This window comes from Rhinopithecus roxellana, chromosome 1 (assembly GCF_007565055.1).
Source record: "Rhinopithecus roxellana isolate Shanxi Qingling chromosome 1, ASM756505v1, whole genome shotgun sequence".
In the NCBI taxonomy this organism is placed as follows: domain Eukaryota; kingdom Metazoa; phylum Chordata; class Mammalia; order Primates; family Cercopithecidae; genus Rhinopithecus; species Rhinopithecus roxellana.
The window spans coordinates 78837055-78861293 of NC_044549.1; the positions used below are offsets into that span (position 1 = coordinate 78837055).

The 24239-nt window shown below is 43.9% G+C and overlaps 1 protein-coding gene across 1 annotated transcript in view; it reads right to left on the reverse strand.

Annotated features, from left to right (window-relative positions):
* ARHGEF3 (Rho guanine nucleotide exchange factor 3) overlaps nucleotides 1-24239 on the reverse strand; it is a 340537-nt gene that overhangs the window by 226091 nt on the left and 90207 nt on the right. The window contains exon 3 of the mRNA XM_010360455.2: nucleotides 331-397. Within this exon, the coding sequence (XP_010358757.1) occupies nucleotides 331-397 (67 nt within the window). The remainder of the gene's footprint in view (nucleotides 1-330; nucleotides 398-24239) is intronic.

Below are 24239 nucleotides of genomic sequence, written 5' to 3' on the forward strand. Positions count from 1 at the left end.
AGGGGCCTCGCCATGTTGCCTAGGCTGGTCTCAAACTCCTAGGTTCAAGCGATCATCCCACCTTGGTCTCCCAAAGTGCTGGGATTACAGGCATGAGTTACCACACCTGGTCGCCACTTGGAGTTTTTACTTAACCCACAACCACTGATTGAAATGTGACTTCCCCAAGTGGTAAAGCACAGACGCTCTCTTGATGGAAACTTTGATTAGTAAAACCAACCCTGACAGTGTCTGTAGTAAAACCAACCCTGACAGTGTCTGTTCTGGAGGCCAGAGCATGTATCCATAATAGGACATTTAACAGCAGGGGCTACCCAGGGCAACACTTACCCCTCTGAAATTCCAGGCTTTAGGAGAGGGAAACATGGGAAAATTGTTTTGCCGCTGCCGTTTAGGCCTAGAAGAGAAAAGACAATGTATTCATTATTCAGTGGTTGGATATTCAGAGGAAGTCACTGGTTTCAACTGCAGGTTTATCAAAAAGAGAGATGTCTCAAGAAATGGCCCAAACAAGGTAGCTGGAGTTTTCAACAGCTCTGCAATCTTCAGCAGCCAAATTCACCCCAAACTCCTTCTCAGTTCCCCAGCAGGAAAGCCCCAGAGTGCCTTAAAATAGCCCTTCATCTGTACAAAATAAAATAAAATCTAACACGCCACCTGGATGCAATCAAAAAGTCAGACCAGACTCCCAATCTTTGTCTTGAATTTTCACACGGACACAATTCCCACATGGACACTATCAGGAGATGTATAGCTTCAGCTCAGCCTGGAACTCTCCCTTGTCACACAGACATGCCGGGGAGTTCCAACAAGGGGTACATTCGAGCTCCAGGTTTTTAAAGGAACCATTAACGGGACATTTAGCCCCTGCCTAACAGGTGCTGAAACTGGTTTCCTCACCTGTTAACCTCTCAACATGAATCAATTTCCTTAGAGGCAATGGAGGCAGCTTCAAGACAGACCAGCATGGAGACTCCAGGCACACCAGAAGCACCTTATTTCTGTCTCCCAAATTGAATCAAATGTTGTAGCTGCCAATATAACTACAGGAATACCTTTTTCAATATTTTTACAGATAAATTACTCCCCTAAAACATGTGATGTCTGTCAATATGGATATTCAGATTTCATGTTTGCTAAAAAGCATCACTGAAAAGCATCCACCTTGGACTTTTCCTGGGACTTTAGTCACCGACGTACCAAAAGGTTGGCCAGGCGCAGTGGCTCGCATCTGTAATGCCAGCACTTTGGGAGGCTGAGGCAGGCAGATCACTTGAGGTCAGGAGTTCAAGACCAGCTTGGCCAACATGGTGAAACCCCATCTGTACTAAAAATACAGAAATTAGCCAGGCGTGGTGGCGGGCACCTGTAATCCCAGCTACTTGGGAGGCAGAGGTTGCGGTGAGCCAAGATTGCACCACTGCATTCCAGCCTGGGTGACAGAGCGAGACTCCATCTCAGAAAAAACAAACAAACAAAACCCCCAAAATGTTGGTTACACAATAGTCACTTTTACCTTGACCTGTCTGCTGTAATCAGCAATAATGCAAGGCAGAAAGCATGTAGTGACCAGTGTACAGGCTTTGTAGTATGTCAGACCTGAGTAAAAATCTTGATTGGCTCTACCACACAAGAGACAAAATACAAGGTAATTACAATAATAGCAGCAACTAACCAATATTGAGCACTTTAAAAAGCATATACTAATATTTTACGTAGTTAATCTCATGACTCTCACCCTGTGAGTTAGGATACATTATTGTACCCATTTTATAGATAAGAACACTGAGGCAGGCCTAGGGATATTAAGTGCTTTGATTCTGATCACACAGATGAAATCAGGATTCTGTTCTTAGTTGTCTGACCTCAAATCCCATGGTGTTTATTAGCATTGTGACTCTGAACACGAGGCTTAATTTCTTGAGCTTTGGTTTCCTTATGTGCAAAATAGGGGAAATAAGACCCTCTGTGTTGAGTCAGGATGAGATGAGGACTCTAACTCTGGTTCTGTCATTAATAAGTTTTCACCAGCTGTCAGCGTGGTGCCCCCATCCCCCTTTCTCTCTCAACACCTGCCTCCAAGAACAGCATTCAACCCAGGGTGCAGGGCTGACACAGAAGGACCAGGGCAACTCACCAAAACTATGGGAACTCCCACCTGATGTGCCTTTAAATCAGGCCCCTCCTGCCTCACCCTTCTCTTCACCCACACGTAAGCGATAAAAACCCAGGCTAATAACATCGCAAGACAGAGAACATGTGGGTGGTTATTTATGTTTCATACCCTTCTCCATTAAATTACATGTTGGCCTAAGTCCTTCTGAAAATAAATGTCTGTTTTAAAACAAAATTTTTGGATTTCAACAATACTTCTCCTTGGATACCATTCCCTTCCCTCTCAGTCATAACTGGGCTTTGCTTTCCTAATTACTTGATGGAATTCATTGCTTCTAAAGTAACAATATATACTAGAACATTCTGAGTAAATGTGTCCTTGTCTTATAACGTTGCAATCCACAGATCACACATAATGTTAATTATCACAATAATTAACACAGATTCAGTTACTGATGTGCCCAGGACTAAGCACTTTAGGTACTCTAAGTCTCAAAATAACCTTATAAGGTAGCTTATTATATTATAATATAAATATATGACATACAGACAGCATTATAATGGTGTTATATAACATTTTATATACAACATATTATAATGGCATTACATACATTTAAATAAATAACCTTATAATTTTATGTAGCATTATGTAATATGATATAATGGGAACATTATCACTACTGCATTTTATAGATGAGATAAACTGAGGTTAAACCACATGCCAGAAGTCATACAGCTATTAGGTAGCCAAGTTGGGATTCAAACCCAGATGTGTCTGACTCCAGATCCAGAGGATGCAATCCCTCTCATGTGAAGAGAAGCCCCACCAAACAGGGCAAAGCATACCTCTGAAAGAAAGCTGCCTGGGGGTTCCTTGTGGGAGGGCAGCAGCTTAGCAGGGCTTCCCACCATCAGGCCTCACAGCCTAAGAAAAAGCATCAGAGCAAATCTGTCCATTCGGGACACTGTTGGGCAACTTAGGTGTCCCTGTGTCAGCTGGAGAAGTGGCCAGAGACCTACCGAGAGAAGGGCTGTCCCTAATTGTTAGCTCCTACCTTCCTCTCATCCCACCACCATTCAGACTTCCAGTCATTCACATCAGCTACAGTCCCTTTTAACAATTCTAGATCAGGCACAAGACTCATGCCTGTAATCCCAGCACTTTGGGAGGCCAAGGTGGGAGGATCGCTTGAAGCCAAGAGTTCAAGACCAGCCTGGGCAACATAGGGAGACACCATCTCTACTGAAAAAAAAAAAAAAAATTTACTGGGCATCGTGGTGCCCGCCTGTAGTCCCAACTACTTGGGAGGCTGAGGTAGGAAGATTGCTTAAGCCCAGAAGTTTGAGGTTGCAATGAGCTATGATCATATTACTGCCCTCCAGCCTGGGTGACAGAGTGAGACCCTGTCTCTAAAAATAAATTTTTAAAAATTATATCCTGATATCAAAACAGTCTCCTGATAGTTTCCTCTCCTCCCCAAACATTAGCACCCAGATGGCTTTAATGGACAGATTCAGGGAAGGAGAACCATACTGAGAAGGCTTCTTGATGAAGCTGGTGAGGGACCCTAGCAGCATAAAGTGCACCATCATGGAAGCACCATTGCTGGGTCCTCACCAAAGGAGGGGCCTCTCACTCCTGGGTATATTTCTTCTGTTGTAGAAGTGTATTTTGCACAATCAGCAAAAGTCCAAGTGAGAAAATAGCACTTGGTGCTGCAGGTTTCCCAGACACAAAGACATTCAGCTGAGCTTCTGAACAAGGCTTGGAGGGCTTGTCTATCGTCTCTGTCCAACCCTCAGGCTCCTCATGTGAGCAGGCTGTGCATGGTGTAAACACATGGTTACAAAGTACAGCCTTCTGTCTGGGCAGCATTTCCCAGTGTCTCACAGATGTCACAAGGATAAGTATGACCACCTCCATAGAGGGATTCATGGGAAAGCCAGGGATGGGTGAGCAGCAAGAAACTCCCAAGATTGTTGGAGGAGTTGGAGTTGGAGGGCTGCTATCGTGGAGAGAGGTTGCAACCCTACGAAAGGTGGGAAAAAAAGCCAGAAGCCCCCCACCCTTGGGAAAGCTCATAATAGAAATGGAGAAATGCCCACAGTAGTAGAGAAAAAAATCAGGATTCAAGGTTCAGTTAGGGAATGATCTCAAATTCAAGTGTATGTGTCTGGAATCAAACAGAATAAGGTCAGTAGCAATAGGCCTTAGGGTTAGTGCAGAATTTATTTTCCCACCATGCAGAAACAAATGTGACTGTTTCTCACCACCTTGAGAAGAGGTTTAGTGACCACTTACAGAACAGCTCCTTAGTATGGGTTCAGAATTGAACATGTATTTAGACTGATACTGCTGTCTGGGCACTGAGTGGGGCTCAGAACGTGGTATTTAGGGAAGAGCCAGCTTGGGTTTCTAATAGTGGCTCCCTCCCTTTCTTGGTGGGGGACTTCACGCAAGTTACCTACTCTCTACTCCCTCTGAGCCTCCATTTTCTTATCTGTAAAGTGGAGCTAATAATCCCTTTTCACAAAATTGAAGGATTAAATTCATGTACTAAAACAAACAAACAAAAAAAATGGTTAGCAGGGAGTCTGGCGCTCAGTAGGTACTCAAATTAGCTATTATCATTATGAGAAGACTCCTTCTTTAACCCAGTAAGGGTAAATGTTAGTTACCATTATCATTGGTGAAGCTCATATGAGAGGGCCAATGAAATGTACATCTCACTCTTAAGGACTGGATAAAATATACACAAAATAAAACAAAGGCATCAATGTGTTATGAATATTTGTTTTAGATAACAACACGGCCACAAATCTGGACATGAGGTAACCATGAAAAGAGACTTCTCTTTTTCTACTCTAATTTTCTAACTCCACTTTCCTTTCTCAAAGACTACCACCTTTGTCAGCAAGTTGTATGTTTTAAATATTTTACTGTTTGAATTCTTAATTCAGAACATCTTGCTGAGGAAACTTTTTCTTCTTCTCTCTTGTTTTACCTCTCTCTCTTTTTTTTTTTTTTTTTTTTTTTTTTTTTTTTTTTGAGATGGAGTCTCGCTCTGTCGCCCAGGCTGGAGTGCAGTGGCCAGATCTCAGCTCACTGCAAGCTCCGCCTCCCGGGTTTACGCCATTCTCCTGCCTCAGCCTCCTGAGTAGCTGGGACTACAGGCGCCCGCCACCGTGCCTGGCTAATTTTTTGTATTTTTAGTAGAGACGGGGTTTCACCGTGGTCTACGATCTCCTGACCTTGTGATCCGCCCGCCTCGGCCTCCCAAAGTGCTGGGATTACAGGCGTGAGCCACCGCGCCCCGCCTGTTTTACCTCTCTCTATCCATCAGAACAATTGTAGCATTACTAGAAAAATCAAACAGCTATACTTTTTAAGAGAAATCTGTGCTGAATGTGGTACCACCTGTGCCAGGTATTTTTGTTCTGATTGAACCACTTAAGAAGATAATGGCTTCTTTCACTTAAACATCTTTTTAGTTTCTGTTTTTAGGACATAGTTGATGAGAGACTGGCAGGTGAAGACCCAATTCTTTGTGGAGAAACTCACGGTGAAGACGTAGTTTGCAGAATAGAAAGCTCATCACTTTGGCCTGTCTCTTGAACAAATGGACCTCCAAATAATGTTTCTGTGGCTCACTGAGTCACACTCAGCTTCATTCTACTCATGCCATGGCTGCAACTCCAACTCTTTATTTCCTCATAAATTATGGGAAAAAAGAATCACAGAGGCTGAAAATGGTGGCTCACAACTGTAATCCCAGCACTTTAGGAGGCTGAGGCAGGCAGATCACCTAAGGTCAGGAGTTGGAGACAAGCCTGGAAAACATGGTAAAACCCATCTCCACTAAAAAAAAAAAAAAAAAAAAAAAAAAAAAAAAAAAGCAGAAATTAGCTGTGCATGGCTGGTGCGCACCTGTAGTCCCAGCTACTCAGGAGGCTGAGGCATGAGAATCACTTGAACCTGGGAGGCAGGGAGCTGAGATCGTGCCACTGCACTCCAGCCTGGGTGTCAGAGCGAGACTGTCTCAAGAAAAATTAAAAAAAAAAAGAATCACAGAACCTCAGAAATGGTCAGCTGGTACAATTTCTCAGTCACTAGTTGAATCCTCTTTGCAGCAGTCCTGCTGAGAATGGCCCCTTAAAGACAGCCCTCACCTTTGGAGAATGGGTACTCTACTCATGGGAGCTCACCCATTAATTTATTCACCAATATTATTGAGCAGCTACTATATGTCAGGCATGGTGCCAGACATTAGAGATCAGCAGTGGACAAGAAATTCAGTTCCTGCTTTCATGTCCTCACAGGATATTCAGATCCACCCTCTTCCCCTCCAAAAAATTAAAACATGGCAAATCGCTTTTTTTTAAGTGGTAGTGAGGAGTGCCACAGGGGCTCGACCAAAGTTTGAGGAGCCAGAAAGACCTCCCAGAGAAAAGGAGGCCTCTCTGAGACCTAACGGGGAAGAAGGACTCAACAGGTGATGAGAAAAGGGAAAAGTAGGCCAAGCCAAAGGAAAACCATGCTAAAAAGGCAGAAGGTGAAAAGACAAACAAAATAGACATTAAATAGACAGAACTGGCCAAGTTCAAAAAGGGGTGGAAAGGACTCTAATAAATACTGTTATGAATAGGGTCATATAACTACAGATTCAATAGCAATTAAAATTTAAAGTTTCCCAGTGCTTTGGGTGGCCAAGGAAGGAGGATCACCTGAGGCCAGGAATTCTAGACCAACTTGGGCAACATAGCAAAACCAACTCTACAAAAAAAATTTTTTTAATTAACCAGGCATGGTAGCATGAGCCTGTAATCCTAGCTACGCAGCAGGCTGAGGTGGGAGGACTGCTTGAGCCTAGGAGTTCAAGGCTGCAGTCAGGCATGATAATGTAACTGCACTCTAATCTGGGCAACCATCATAAGGCCCCATTTTAACAAATAAAAACTACAATAAGAATGTTATCAATAATTTTATGGCATTAAATTTGAAAACTTAAAGAAAATGCAGAAATCCCTAGGAAAATATGACTTATAAAAACTGTCCCAAGAAGAAATAGAAAGCCTGAACAGCCTTACAATTAATAAAGAAATGAGAGAAAATGTCAGGCCCAGTTTAAATAATGGATTCTATCGAACTTTCCAAAGAAAAAACAAAAACCAGATCATTCCAATCTTATACAAACTGTTCTATAGAAGATAAAAAGCATCAAGAGTTAAGTGGTAAATAAAGGAGAATATGGCACATGTGAAGAACTGGAAGAAGTATGACAACTTTAATGTTTGTTGACAAGGAAGTAGATTAAATGAAACTACATTCTTTTTTTTTTTTTTGAGACAGAGTCTCGCTCTTGTTGCCCAGGCTGGAGTCCAATGGCGCAATCTCAGCTCACTGCAACCTCCGTCTCCTGGGTTCAAGCGATTCTCCTGCCTCAGCCTCCCGACTAGCTAGGATTACAGGCATGCGCCACCATGCCCAGCTAATTTTGTATTTTTAGTAGAGATGGGATGTCTCCATGTTGGTTAGGCTGGTCTCGAACTCCTGACCTCAAGTGATCTGCCCGCCTCGGCCTCCCAAAGTGCTGGGATTATGGGTGTGAGCCACCACACAGGGCCCTTTTTTTTTTTTAAGTACAGCATTATTCAACTGAAATATTATGTGAGACACATATGTAATTTAAGTTTTCTATTAGTCATATATATATATATGTATATATGTATATATATTTATATTTTGAGACATGGTCTTGGTCTTGCTCTGTTGCCCAGGCTGGAATGTAGTGGCGTGATCATGGCTCACTGCAGCCTTGAACTCCCCAGCTCAAGTGATACTCCCGCCTCAGTCTCCTGAGACTACAGGCACACACCAGCACCCCTAGCTTTTTTTTTTTTTTTTTTCTGTAGAGATGGGGTCTCCCCATGTTACCCAGGATGGTCTTGAACTCTTGGGCTCAAGCAATCCTCCAGTCTCAGCCTCCCAGAGTGCTGGGATTACAGGTGTGAGCCACCACACCCAGCCTATTAGTCACATTTTAAAAATAAAAAGGAATGGATAAGTTTAGTTTTAATAGTATAGTTTATTTAACCCAGTGTATACGGATATTATTAAACACATAATCAATAGGAAAGAGGCATTAGAGATACTTCTTTTTTTCATACCAAGTCTTCAAAATCCAATGTGTGTTTTACACTTACAATACATCTTCATTGGCACCAGCCATGTTTTAAGTGCTCAGTTGCCACATGTGGCATGTGGCCATCATATTGAACAGCACAGTTATAGAAAAATAAGGCACTCTGTTTCCAAGAATCTCTGACTGTGAAAATCCACTGCTCCATGTCTTAGCAGTTGGTGACAACCAAAATGCATAAATTGAGAATCCCTGCTAAAAACGAGGTATTCTCTAAAAGGATCTTAGTGTCCATCTGAATTCAGAAACATCAAAAGGACAAAATATTTTACAAAGGCTTTAGCGAGGTAGTACTATACCTGTAAATATCAAATCATCTTTAGGTCACAAATGTATAAAGATCTATTTGAACAAAGCAACAAATGAAATTCTTTCCCCAAATAGGGAATATCTCAAACACATACATGTGCATAGTTTCCAAATAATACAGAACTACTCTATTCAAACCAATTCCAGAATTAACTAGAGAAAAGATTGAAATGATTTTTTAAATCCATGAAATTATATTGTATTTATAGTTCCTCTTCTGTAAAATGCTTGTTCAGGTCATTTGCTCATTTATATAAAGAGGTGTTCTTTTTTTTCTTATTGATTGATCAATACGAATTTTTCATATATTCAGGATACAGCAAGTAGCAATGGGTCTGGCACATGGCTGGTACTATAATAACCCTATTGAAAAGGTACATATGAGGGCCGGGCGCGGTGGCTCATGCCTGTAATCCCAGCACTTTGGGAGGTGGAGGCAGGCAGATCACAAGGTCAGGAGATCGAGACCATCCTGGCCAACATGGTGAAATCTCATCTCTACTAAAAATACAAAAATTAGCTGGGCATGGTGGCGCGTGCCTATAATTCCAGTTACTCGGGAGGCTGAGGCAGGAGAACTGCTTGAACCAGGGACTGAGATCGCGCCACTGCACTCCAATCTGGTGACAGAGCGAGACTCCATCTCGAAAAAAAAAAAGAAAAAGAAAAAAGAAAAGGTACGTATGAAACGTTCATCAACTAATGAATAAACAAAATGTGATATATCCATACAACAGAATATTATTCAACCATAAAAAAAGAATGAAGTACTGATTCATGCCACACCATGGAAGAATCTTGAAAACATGCAAAGTGAAAGAAACCAGACACAAGAGATACATATTATATGATTCCATTTATGTGAAATGTCCAGAATAGACAAATCCATAGAGTCAGAAAGTAGATTAGCTCCAGAAGCTGGGGAAAGAGGAAGAATGAGGAGTGACTACTTAATGAGTATGCAGACTCCTTTTGGGGTGATGAAAAGGTTCTGGAATTTGATAGTGGTGATGGGTGCACAACCTTGTGAATGTACTTAATGCCACTGAATTGCACAATTTTAAATGGTTAAAATGGTAGATATGGTAACGGTTTAAATGGTTACACTGGTAATATTTTATGTGTATCCTACCACAATTTTTGAAAAGTGAGGGTGAAATAAAAATATTTTCAGGCAAAATAAAAGACACATATTTAATGGAAAAAAATCCTCATGGAATAATGATGTGAAATAAAATCCTATTAACTACTCCAGAAGAGAAAATTCGGTAAATAAGCTGAGAAAGCAGGCATTTTAATGCAGCCTGGGATTTGATGGAAGCGGCTTAGTGGAGTTTCATCAGTACTTGTGAGAAATCAGTCCTACAAGTCTGTTTCTGAGACATATATTTACTTGAGTCACTCAACGATGATAAGAATTCCCACACCTTCTGGCTTTCTCCACGTCCTCCCACTCCCACCCCCACACTGTCTCTGTGCTCAGAGATTCAGCAGCAACAGCTGGTCTGTCTTCTGCTCCCACTTAAGAGCCATTTTGCTGTGTTCCCCTTTTGTATTTTAGTTTCCTGCAAAGCTTGTATCTTTAGAACAACTTTTCATGCGTGCAATCTCCCAGAAGGAGAACTGCAATGGTGACTGTCAGTGCCTCCTGAGTCCTGCCATACAGGGGTGGCTTGGCCCAGTAGTTAAGAGCACAGAAGCTGGAGCCGGCTCTGCAATTCACCAGCTGTGTAGCGCTGGACAAGTGACTTAACATCTCTGATCCCTAGTTCCTCCATCTGTAAAATGAAGGTACTAACAAGACCCCCTCTCACAGGGCTGTTGTGAGGAGTAGAGGAGTTAATATACGTAAAGCTTAGTGACTGGAGCACAGAAGGGACACTGTAAGAGAGCCCTCTTCCAGGGGACGAGCTCTGGAAAGCCATGGACTATCTGGTTTAGACTCGCTGCTGTCACTGCACTCCTTGCAGCTAATAGGAGCTTAATAAATAATGAGAATGAATTCATGGTGCGGCCTCTCAGTAAGTCTGTGGTCACCAGTACACAGGGAAGCCTTCTATACACGATGAAAGAACATGAATACAACATACGTACTTCAGAGAGAGACAGAGAAGAACATCCATAGTGGAAGCCATCTCATGGGGTCTTCTAAGTAGCCGGCAGGGACCCAAAGCAAGCCTGACATGGGTCTGTGGATCTGTATTCACCCCAGTCATCTCCTTTTCCCCAGGCCTCTCTCAGGCCAAACTGGATCCTAAATAAGCACTTTTGGAACAAAAAGGCCCTCAAATGCCAACCAATTTCTCAGTCTGGTCTGGAGCTATCCAAATGAACAGCATTGAAGAGGATACCAGCCATGAGAGATTTAATGAGAGATGGACAGTTAGGCCCCAACATGACCCCTTCCCCAGGGCTTTTAAGAGCACTTTGGGTTAAGGCCGGGCACAGTGGCTCATGCCTGTAATCCCAGCACTTTGGGAGGCCGAGGCAGGTGGATCATGAGGTCAGGAGATTGAGACCAGCCTGGCTAACACAGTAAAACCCTGTCTCTACTAAAAATACAAAAAAAAAAAAAAAAAAAATTAGCGAGCATGGTGGCAGGTGCCTGTAGTCCCAGCTACTCGGGAGGCTGAGGCAGGAGAATGGCATGAACCTGGGAGGTGGAGCTTGCAATGAGCCAAGATCGCCCACTGCACTCCAGCCTGGGCGACAGAGCGAGACTCCGTCTCCCAAAAAAAAAAAAAAAAAAGCACTTTGGGTTATGTATGATTTTCACCTTACTAACCCCACCTGGTGTGGTTCCCTTGTCTCCTCATCCAGGAGAGAGTATCTGCCCTACAGCACATTCATACCCCAGACACTCCTGAGAGACCCTATCTCATCCTAACAAACGCACCAAGACTCCTGCCTAGTTCCTCATTTCAAGCCCATGGATTGCTCATTCACATTTCTGTGTGTTAGTCAGCTACCATAAACACTTCTAGAGCAAATTCAGGCCACCAGAGAGAGAGAACAATAACCTAGGGTGGTCAGAAGCATGGGCTCTGCAGTCTCCAAGACCTGGTGGGTTCAAGCCCAAGTCCATCAAATTACTTTGGACAACACAGCTTATACAACTTTCCTAGTCTTCAGCTTCCAACTTGAAAATGGATATGATAAGACTTAGACCTCCTAGGGTTGCTTTGAGAAGTAAATACATAATTCCTATAAAGCACTGTGCCGACTACCTGGTTCATACCGAGTCCATTACAAATGTTAGCTTTAAACATTTGCTGAGTGTCTACCATGTGCCAGGCATTGTTTTAGGCATAGGGATACAGCAGAGGACAAAATATACTTCCTCTTCTCTCAGAGCTTACATTAGAAGGTGATAAATTCTATGGAGAAGGACAAAGCAGGGTGGGGGATCAGGGGGTGGCGGGAGTGGCTGATATTTAATATGGAGTGGCCAGGGCAGGCTTCTCCCTGCAAGAGCTGGGAGCCTGTCTTAGGTGGACAGGACAGCACATGCAAAGTTCCTGGGGCACGGCTGAGGGGCAGCAAGACCAATGTGGCTGGAGTGGGGTAAGCAGTGAGCAAGAGTGGAGAGTCACAGAAGGAGCTGAAACCAGATGACAAGGGTCTCACAGATTACTTCAAGGTCTCTGGATTTTAGTCCAGGGGAGACAGGAGGCGACTGGTGGATTCTGAGCAGAAAACAAACCTGACCTAAGTTTTAAAAGGATTGCTCTCAATGTTGTATGGAGACAGCAGCTCTAGGTGGCGAGACGGGGCAGGAAGAAGGTGAGGACATTCCTACGGCGGCCCAGGTGAGGGATGGCAGGGACTTGGACCAAGATGGTGGCAGTGGGAGTGGTAAGGAGTAGTGGAATGATGAACACATTTTTTCTTTTTTTTTTGAGACAGAGTCTTGCTTTGTTGCCCAGGCTGGAGTGCAGTGGCACAATCTCGGCTCACTGCAAGCTCTGCCTCCCGGGTTCACACCATTCTCCTGCCTCAGCCTCCCAAGTAGCTGGGACTACAGGTGCGTGCCACCACACCTGACTAATTTTTTTGTATTTTTAGTAGAGACAGGATTTCACCCTGTTAGCCAGACTGGCCTTGATCTCCTGACCTTGTGATCCGCCCACCTCGGCCTCCCAAAATGCTGGGATTACAGGCATGAGCCACCGCGCCCGGCATGATGAACATATTTGAAGGCAGGAATAACACGATCTACTGTGGATTAAGTACAGCAGGTGAAATAAGAGCAGTAAAGGATGCTCTAAAGAAGTTTAGCCTGAACAATGGGAAGATAGCGAAGGGCTATGGGAAGAGCAGGTTTGGGGACAAAAATCAAGAGCAGACATATAACATTGGAATAGTATGGACCTCCAAATGGAGATGTGCAATTAGCTGCTAAATATAAGGAGAGTGTTTTCAGAAATCATCAGCTTACAGATATGAGAGGAGCCCCATGGCAGGAGGAAAACCATGAGAGGGACAACACAGAGGCCAAGTGAAGACAGTGCTTCAAAGAGGGAGACTCTACTACTTCACCAAGCCGGAGGATGGAGAGGTGCCCACCGAATTTGGCAAAGCAGAGATCCCTGGTGACTTGACAAGAAAACATTAGTGAAATGGAGAAAGACAGCTTAGAGATTCTTGTCCAAAGATACCTAAGAAGCATTATTTGTATAAAATATACATTGACAGAGAACTTAGATATTGGTCAGTCCACTGAAATAATTAAAATGTGAGCTCCAACCAGACTAGGCAACACAGCGAAAGCCTGTCTCTACAAAAAATACAAAAAGTAGACAGCTGTGGCGGTGCATACCTGTAGACCCAGCTACTTGGGAGGCTGAGGTGGGAGGACTGCTTGTGCCCAGGAGGTGGAGGTTGCAGTGAGCTATGATCGCACCACTGCACTCCAGCCTGGGTGACAGAGCGAGACTCTGTCTCCAATATATGTACATACCGACACTTCTTTTTAACAATAAAGATAATGTACAATATATGTACAAGAGGACAAGCACTTCATTATCTGTTGAACATTTTATCCCCACCCTCTAGACATATGGTAGATGCTCAATAACTATTTGTAAGACTTTTTTGAACTTTCTTGACATCTGCAGCCAAATGGTACAGGCCAATGGGAAATTTCCATCCCTAACAGTATGGTGTGGAAGACAATGAGGAATATACTATACCAGTTATACAAATATCAAATTTTTCATGCTCTTCCTTTAACTAAAGAAACTAAAATTAACACTACTTGGTATTTCTTCAGCATACACACACAAAAAAGTGTTTCCCAGTTACTACCTCATTGGCATTCTGATCTGCATCATCGGCGGATAGATGGCAGCACCAAACTTCAAACATCTAAGCTCACTGTCAGCTGGTCTAATTAGCAAAAATTACAGAACATTTTTGAAGGGATGTCTTGTAACAGAGGTCTTTTGGAAATCTAATTTAAGAAAATCAGTTTTCCATTTTCAAAATGCTGACCCGCAAATGTTTCTGAAGTGTCCAGCAGTTGCTTTTGAAGGCAAAGGGATCGTTCTCCCTCTCCCCTCCCCCTGCCCCTGCCCCCCACATCCATCTGAATCATCGCACGTTTTCAATGGGAAAGGCTTCATTACATCCTAAGGAAATCCACATCCTGCACCTCCAGGTCACAGCCTGGCAGAGAGCAGCCTCACGTCCCTCCGGAAAGGATAATTAGTTTTCTACCCTTTAATCAAGGAGTAGCAGATTGTTATTTTTCTAAAGTTTTGCCTGGGGAGAGCCTGTTCTTTCCCGAGAGTATATTTTTCTACCCAGGACTCCTTGTTTGTGCTCTACCTTCCCACGCACCGACTCTGAGGGCCCCTCCTTCTTGTTTGAAATAAGACCAAAGCTCGCCACTGATGAGACGGATGTGGGATCTGGTCATGGGCTCCCTAACTCATGAGCACCACTGCCCATTATCGTACGGACTGGGGGTATCCTCAATCCCTCTATCATAGAGAATGTTGTCAAGGGTTCGCTGTTTAAAAAGAATCAGCTCTGGCTGAGCGCAGTGGCTCACACCTGTAATCCCAGCACTTTGGGAGGCTGAGGCAGGCGGATCATTTGAGGTCAGGAGTTTGAGACCAGCCTGGCCAACATGGTGAAACTCCATCTCTACTAAAAATACAAAAATTAGCTGAGCATGGTGGTGCTCACCTGTAGTTCCAGCTACTCGGGAGGCTGAGGCAGGGGAATCGCTTGAACCCGGGAGGTGGAGGTTGCAGTGAGCCGAGATTACAACACTACACTCCAGCCTCAGCAACAGAGCGAGATTCTGTCTCAAAAAAATAATAATTATAAAAAATAAAAAATAACCAATGCTTATAGAGGGCTCACTGTGTCACAGCCAGACACTGTTTTGAATGCTAAATAAATATTAACTCATTTTGTCCTCAAAAAACTTTTATGAGTAGGTATATTTGTTATTCCCACTTTACAGGTGAAAAAACTGAGGCTCAGACAAGTTAAATGACTTGCCCAAAATCATACAGCTAGTAGGCATCAGAGTGGGATTCACACCCAGGCAGTCTGGCTCTAGAGTGGACAAACAGAGAAACAGATGTTAAAACCATTGCAGAAGCAGCAACAACAGAGGAAAGGAGATGGAAACTCAAATGCTTACTATGTACCAGGCCCAGAGCCAATACTGAGTTGGTTCTCTTTACATGAAGTGTAACAGGACTTTAAAAAAATAATAAAAACAATAAAGATCAGAGATTAGTCTTATTCACTGGTTTTTCTACATCTGCAAATAAAAATATCCATAGAGATTAATGGTAAACTTTTCTGTGTGCATACTGTACTTTTAATAGAAGGGTAATTTTAATTTAAAAAATTCAATGGCTCAGTTTTCTTAATATTTTAAAGAGATTTTGATCAAATAATCAAGACTTAGAAGGTGGTTTTTTTTTTTTTTTTTTTTTGGTTTTTTTGTTGTTGTTTTTTGTTTTGAGACAGAGGCTCACTCTGTTGCCCAGGCTGGAGTGCACTGGTGCAATCTCAACTCACTGCAACCTCCACCTCCTGGGTTCAAGCAATTCTTCTGTCTGAGCCTCCCAAGTAGCTGGAATTACAGGCGCTCACCATCACTCCTGGCCAATTTTTGTATTTTTTAGTAGAGACGGGGTTTCGCCATGCTGGCCAAGCTGGTCTTGAACTCCTGACTTCAAGTGATCTGCCCGCCCCGGCCTCCCAAAGTGCTGGGGTTACAGGTGTGAGCCACCGCACCCAGTCAATTCATGTTTTTCAAATCCTAGAAAACTCTTTACTCAAAAATTATATCTCTAGATACCATACTTTACTAGTTTCTATCAAACAGGTACTCCATAAGGGTTTCTTGCCCTAGGAGGAGCAGAAGAAAGTTTTTATATTTTATTCAATACTATATTGATCAGAAACTAATAAATCCATATGTAGGTGGCCCAACCCCTCCAAAATGAACATTGCAATCCTAAAAGTGGGTCCTCAGATATGGGCATTTATAATAGATGTTCTGTTGATCCCAACAGTTTAAAATGCCAAAAATTCTTAAATTAGCCAGCATTGCTTAAAGCAGTTTATTGACTCCAATACAGGACCCACCACAGTCTCCAAGGTAATTAGATGCTCCATAAATGCTGTTTTTGGCAGTGACTGGGGCCACACATAAAAACATGTTTATTCCCAAACTGTCAGTGAAATGTGGGAGTGGAGCTGCGTCAGGCTTGTTAGAGCTTATGTGGTAGAAAGGAAGGTAATGTCAAGGCCACCGTCAAGCTGAGATGATTTCAGCACTGCACCAAATAGCAAGCCACCACGCTGAATCCTGGCAGACCTCAATGACGGCTAAAAAAAAGGGAGTGGCGGGTATGAGGTAATTCTGAGTAAAAAGAGGGTAATATTAGTACTATTTTCATAATAATATTACTATTTGTACTGTGCTTTTTATGAGGATTAACTCACTGAATCCTCACGGGGGCCCTGTGGAATCAGGGCTGTAACAGATGAGGAAGCTGTGGCACTAACAGCTTAGACTTGGAAATGCCTCAGCTACTAAAGGGTAGGGCCAGAGAGCCCGATTCCAGGATCCTGCCCCAGAGCTCCACCAAGTTGCATCAAGATTTTTCTGGCCACCTAATCCACAAGAGCCACAAACTAGGGCGAGAAAAATGACTGTGGTTATCAGCTACATGCTACTTACCAAATATTTCTATCAAACATGGTCTATCTAAAGCACAGGGCAGAGCAAGCCCCATTCTCTTGGGTCCTTCACTAACTCCCAGCTCACCAGCTGGGCTCCAGTGGGAAGAGGGCCAGCACTTGCATCAGCGCTGCCATAGCTGCCACCATGGCAACCACCCTTTATGACCCAAGCAAAGATGCTCTTCCCACTCACTCGGGAGCCCTGATTCTGGGATGCAGCCCTTGGAGAGACATGTCCTTTTACCTGCCCCAACTTGCTCAAAGTCTTTATAACACTGGTAACCAACAGGGGGTTCCCCAGTTTCCTGGACACATCTGGACCAGGCCAATATGTACAAAGACTGACAGGGAGATGGGGCTCATGGAGAGATGGTGCAAAGAGATGCAGAATTGCAAAGTGAACAGCTAACATCTCCAGGGGCCTCAGCGCCTGGCAGAGCTGGAATTGAGTTCCAGCTGGCTATCTCATGGCCCTAAGCAAATGGGTTCGGCCTCTAGGAATCCATGCCTTACACTACGAAAAATAGGAATAATATTAGGTTTTATACCTCACAGAGCTGTTGTGAGGTTTAAGTAAACTCAAGCACATAAAGTACACAGAGAGTAGAAACTGGCTGTGACTATCACTAAGGCAATGGTGCCGGGACCCTCAAAAAAGCAGGAGCCCCTCAGCCTCCCACCACTGCCCTTCCAGCTCAGCAGCCTGACAGTAGAGACAAAAAGCAATCCTGTCAACAGACCAGACAAGGCCAACAGATCAGAGTCCACATACACCCTGCTGAGCGCAGGGAGACATGCCAGCGTTCAGTGGGGACCGCAGGTGCAGTTACCCCCACCCCTACTAGGCTACATGGCTTTTCTGAAAAGATAAATTTATCAGAATAAGCCTACTACCTTTATTTGACAAAGACATCGCTGGACAAAACACTTTCTAACACACGAAAACCATGAATGAACCTTCAGAAGTCTTTAAAGTCAAATGGATGGCACTGAAAAATTTCTAGAAGATTCTGGAATTATCATTCCCATACTGTCAGCAGTGGTGACTTCTCAAGGTTAGGATTGATCCGGGGAACTTGCACTTGCCATGTTACACATTCCTACACTGTCTAAAATTGTATGACTGTACATTTTTGTAATAAGAAAATATTAGTTTATTTGAAAAAGAAAACTGAAATGCTTTGCCATAACATAGTTCACAAAATAAAAAACCCAATCAATAAGCAAACAAAAAGTACTCATCCTCCCTAGTAACTAGCCAAATGGAAATTTAAATAACTTAGCATGTTTATATTTCAAATTAGCAACTTCTATATGGGCATATCAAATGCAAGAAAGAATGTGAAGAAACAGGCACTTTGCTTCACAACTATGAATGTATACATTGACATGAAATTTCCATAGGGTAATTTGACACCATTTTCCAAGAGCATGAAAATGATCCAAAAGTTCATCCTCACGATAATTAATTGGACAAAATAACCACAAACATGGGCCTAGCAATAAGGATACAGCTCCTAATGTTGCTATAGAGGGAGAAGTTAGACACAACTCACACAGCCAACAATAGGAACCAGCTATTAAGAAAGCCCCTTGAGGCCAGGTACAGTGGCTCACACCTAGAATCCCAGCACTTTGGTAGACCAAGGCTGGAGGATCATCTCTGGCCAGGAGTTCGAGACCAGACTGGACAAGAAAGTGAGCCCTCATCCATACAAAAAATAAAAAAATTAGCCGGCCGTAGTGGCATGCACCTGTAGTCCCAGCTACTTGGGAGACTGAGGTAGGAGGATGACTTGAGCCCAGAACCCAGGCTGCAGTGAACTATGATTGTACCATTGTACTCCAGCCTGGGCAACACAGTGAGACCCTACCTCTAAAAGAAAGAAATCCCCTTGAAAATTTCTACATATCCAATTAAGTAAGGTAGCAGCAAAAAGACTTACTTATTCCACTTGTGAAAATATGGAATTATCTGGATTTGGCACCTTTAATTGCATGCCTTCATTCCACATCACCCCATTTTGCAACTGAGTAAACTGAGACCCAGATCTATTCGACCATTTGTCCTGCAGTGGTTGGACAGGTTCACAACGTTATTTGCTGTTGCATCCGTAGTAGAGCCAAGCTGGTTCCTGGTGCCACAGAAGGCCCAAGCCAGGGGCAGAGGCATCTCTTCAAAATCCTCTTCCCCCAAGATGCCACACCTTCCCAAGGGCTCTCAGCCCTGTCCAGCTGCCAGGGACAGCCAGAGACAAGGCACAGGCCCAGGAATAAAGCCAGGATCTGTGAGCAAGGCCCTCACTAGGAATAAAGTAGGCCCCCTCCAAAGAAGGTCTGGTCCACATCAGAACTGCAGGTGGTGCTTATCCTAGATCGCCTCTCACCCTGTGGCAACCCTGGGGCTCAGAGAGGTCAGCTTCCCTGTCTTAAATCACCCAGCCAACGAGGATGTGAACTCCTTTCGTATTCTTAGCCCTTTCTGGGTAACTCAGTTTCCTCATCTAGAAAATGGGGAGAATAATTGTACCTACCTACAAGGGTTTGGTTGTTACGAGAGTTAAAGGACTCAATCCTTAGAAGGTGCTTAGAACATTTCCTGACCTACAGGAAGCGTCTTGTGCGGCTTTTATTTCTGCAGTGAGACTACCGAGGGTGGTGGTTAGGAGCAAGGGCTCTAGAACCAGCCGCGTGGGTCCTGATCACACATCGACCACTTGCTTGCCCTGTGACTCCAGGCAGGTTACCTAACTCTCTGTGCCTCAGATTCCTCATTTGTGAATTGAGAATGATGATGATAATTCACATGCACCTCAACTTACAATGGTAAGTCGAAAATGCACTTAATACCCCTAACCTACCAAACATCACAGCTCAGCTTACCCTACAAATTCAGTAAGTAAGGTAGTAGCAAGAAGACTTGCTTATTCCACATTGTGAAAATACGGAATTATCTGGATTTGGCACCTTAATGCATGCTTTTAAAGCCTAGCGCACTTAAACATGCTCACAACACTCACATTAGCCTACAATTGGGCGAAATCATTTAACGCAAAGCCTGTTTTGTAACACAGTGTTGAATATTTCATGTAATTTACTGAATACTGTACTGAAAGTGAAAAAAAGAAGAATGGTTGTATGGGGACTCAAAGTACAGTTTCTCCTGGATGCGTGTCACTCTCACACCATCAGAAAGGCTAAAAATTGTCAGGCGACTCACTGTGGGTTAGGACCATCTGTAGGACCTATGTAGGTTAGTGGGAATAATCACGTTATCTACCTGAGTTAATGTGCTTAGAAGAGCTAAGAACAGTAGCTAATAATAATGAATACAATGGTCCTAACATGCAAAGTGCATGTTAGCTGCTATGAATATTATGCCACTCTGTCTCCTATTAGCCCATTAGGAATGGCACCTCTACCAACAGTAGTCATCATTCTGGCTGACAAGAACTTGACGTATGTTCTCCTATGAGTGGGTACCATTATTGTTCAGATTTACAGATGGGAAACTCAGGTGCAGAGAGCTCAAGTAACTTGACTTGGGTCACACAGCCAAAAAGCAGCAATGCTGCCAGGCTTCAAGTCAAGTTCATTGGCCTCTAAGGCTCTTGCCTGACTGCACTACCCACCTCAATATCCACATGGCCTGTGGTTGCCTACTTGTGCAATTGTATGACGGCCAGTACTTCCTGCGGAGGGTGATGCATGGTTTTCTGGCTTTGAGATGACTCACTCCCAAGGCTTCCACCATGCAACACAAATGCTGGCCCCTGCAGAAGTCTGACTAACAGAAAGGGTCAGAAAGTCACGTCAGCAGAGTCACCAAAGAGCAATCCCTGTCTTCCCTCCCCATCTTCCTGGGGAAATACATTGGTATGTGTCTGTCAAGATGAGACATAACCATTAAAACAAAATTCTGGACTGAGATATCTGCTTAGTGTCTTGGAAACACATGCCGATGTCCACACAGCTGGTTTTCCCTACAGCTGTTGGTAGTCATGTGCTGTTTCAACTATGGCCTACTCATAAGTGCACTGGAAGATGAGGCCAGGGTAAATCTTCCTTAATGCATCATTCTAGCCTTTAAAGCATGACATCCATGACAGTGAAGCTCACTTTTCATTACCAGACTGAAAAGTTGGCAAAGCTTTGCTGCACACCATAAAGGCAGAGGTGTAGGTGCCACCAGCAAGGAGTAGCATAGCTTGAGCAGAGGTGGGTCTCATGTCCTTCACGGCTTCCTCAGCAATTCACCAACAGAGCTAGTTGTTGAATAAAAACAAAACAAAAAATCTTCTACCCAGGATCCATAACCCTGTATTATTTCAAACCTGGTAATTTAATTCAATCATATCTGTTTTCAGATAATGTATCTAAAACTCACACAGATCACAAGCTGGAAGGATCCTCAGAGAACCAGCTGATCACCCTCATTTAGAGACTGGAGCACTAAGACCTGGCCAAGCTCACATGGTCTGTTGGTCACAGGCTGGGACCCTTGAAGGTCTCCCTGTTTTCAGGCTGTTTTCAGCCCTTCCTGCTTCCTTGATCCAAGTGTTGTCAAAGAGGACATTTGTTGTTCCTCACTACCCAGCGTTTAGTCTCCATTCTTCTGCTAACAGCACCCAGATTTTCTGTTGAGGGATGCCCTCTCCCCTTTGGGACCCTGTGATTCAGGAAGGGCCAACCCCAGGCTCCAGAGATGGGCATGTGACCTGGCCTGTTCAGTGAGAGTGACCCCAAGACTTTGGCCGGCATTAAAGAACAGATATACAGTCCTTCTGGCACAGGTGCTGAGTTGATGAGATGCAAACTTGGAGCTGTGCAGGGCATCTTGTGTAGAAAGCCTACCTGAGAAGGAAGCTCACCTGGAGAAAGCTGAGCAAGAGACCGAGAGAGAAGGTTCCTAATGACACAGATTAACCACCTGGATTGAGCCATGCCTGAAGGTAGCCTCTCACTAGATTTGCCAGTGATAAAAAGTGAGCTCTCTTTTTTAAAAAAAATTTAAGCAAGTGTACACTGTATTTCTGTCACACGCAACCCAAAGAACTATGCTTTATATCTTTGCAAAAGTTCATTAAAGAAAGCATCAAAATAGGAATGTTCCCAGGGGACCGTCCAGAGTGCCTAGCACACAGTAAGCACTTAATTCACGTGTAATGGAGTGACACCCTTCCTTCAGGTCTCTTCTCAGTGGGACTCTCCCAGACATCCTGTTGGAAACCGTGGCCCTCCCCAGTCTTTCTATCCACCACTTTTGCCTGTTTTCCACAGTGTTTAGCACCATCAGACCTACCCTATGTCTTACTGTTTCTTGAATCTCATAGGGGTGGAGATTGTTGTCTACTTTGTTCACTGCTATAACCCTAAGGCCCAGATCAGTTCTCTGAACCGTAAGTAGCCAGTGTACACCCGGTGAATGAATGAATGAATGAGGAAATGGATGATGGAATGAGTGAGTGCCTAGCGTGCTCCCAGGTCCCCACCTGTCTGCTGCCTTGGTCAGCAGCCCTGGGACCTGGCCTGCAGAACCCCTGGCTGTCCTTCCTCCTCTTTCTGGATATGGGTCCTCTTCCCATTGAGCAAATACTCCAGCAGCCAGCCCCGCAGTCCAGGCAACCTGACTGTCACCCATCTGCCCAGGAAGCATCAACAAAAATTAAAGGGTAAGGAGCCCTTTGGGTTATAAAGATGTCTTCCTTCTTTTTTCCTGCTTACAAATAAATATATGCTCATTTCAAAGGCAAACAAAATTAAAATGTAAATAAGCAATAAAAAAATCATAATAAATTTAACTTCTAAGTTAAATTTGAGGTACAAGTCAGAAATGGGAAGACTGCTGGTATATTTTATATGACCCATAGGGTGTATGTATGTATATATGTATTTATTTTTGAGGTAGCATGCAACATTTAAAAATCTAGATTTCATTTAGAAATCAGGTACAGTCTCTAGATTCAGTTCAATCTTTTAAAAAAATCTCATCACTAAGGGCCCATATTTCCATATGTGACCATGGTCTGCTAGGGTTGACTGGTAGCTGCCCCCTTCATGGGCTCTTGGGGTCTCCACCCCTCCCCACTGTGACCCCTGCCCTTCCCTGGCCACTCATGTAAGGTCCTGCCTGGTCTCTGTCACACTCGGAGTTGGTGATCCCTGGCCAGGTGTATATTTTTTCAGACTTTGCTGCAGACATAAAGCTTTCTAAGAAATCCCTCTAAAAATTCCCCTCTGCCTCCAGTAGTAACTGTGATGCTACAAATAACTAAACTACACAATTTCTAACACCAGAGAACACTGCATTTACAGCACAGCCCCCTCCTTCAGGGTCAGCATGCTGGGTCAGGTTCACGTCTCCTTCTAAGACTGACCATCAGCCGGGAACAGTGGCTGACGCCTGTAATGCCAGCACTTTGGGAATCTGAGGTGGGTGGATCACAAGGTCAGGCGATCAAGGCCATCCTGGCCAACATGGTGAAACCCTGTCTCTACTAAAAATACAAAAATTAGCCAGGCATGGTGGCGCATACCTTTAGTCCCAGCTACTCGGGAGGCTTAGGCAAGAGAGTTGCCTGAACCCAGGAGGCAGAGTTTGCAGTGAGCTGAGATTGCGCCACTGCACTCCAGCCTGGGGATAGAGCAAGACTCCTCAAGAAAAAGAAAAAAAAAAAAAGACTGGCTATCCCAGCTCAAAAACTGACCCTGCCACACTGTAACATAGAGTCCTTCAGTTCACCCCACATGGAAGGACCCCACAGTCCTGAGCACCCATGGGGCCACCTTTTTGTAAGGAAATTCCAGATCTAATGTTTAAATCCAGCCTCCCAGTGTGGATAGTCTCATAGACACACGGCAGCCACAAGAGCCTGCACCACCACTGCGCTGCCACCCAGCGTGGAAGTCAAAACCACACCATGGGCTACAGCCCCATGCCCACCACCCAGAGACCCCCACAATCTGCTGTTTTCCCCTGTGTTTACTTACATGCTGGTTCCTATATAGCAGTAACTCCCCAAGGACAGGGACCCTGCCTGTCGCATCGATAATTGTTTCTTAGAACCCAGCCCTGTTCCTCAGAGAAGAGCCCTCAACCTGAGATGGATGGATGGTTGGTAAGTGGACAAGCACATGATGGGTAGGTGGGTGGGCGAGTCTGTTACAGGGCAGGGAGGGAGGTGGACAAGCCCTGCAAACTGTGATGTCTAATTTACCCTTGTCATGAGGCAATGATTATATTAAAATACTGGATGAAAAACTAGGATATAAAGTTACATAAATAAACTCACAGGTTTAAAAAAAAGATAAGGAAAACACTATAATATTGATTGTGGTGTAACTTTTTAAAAAATCACTTTGTGCATCTCCCAAATGGACTACAAGTCTGTTTTATAA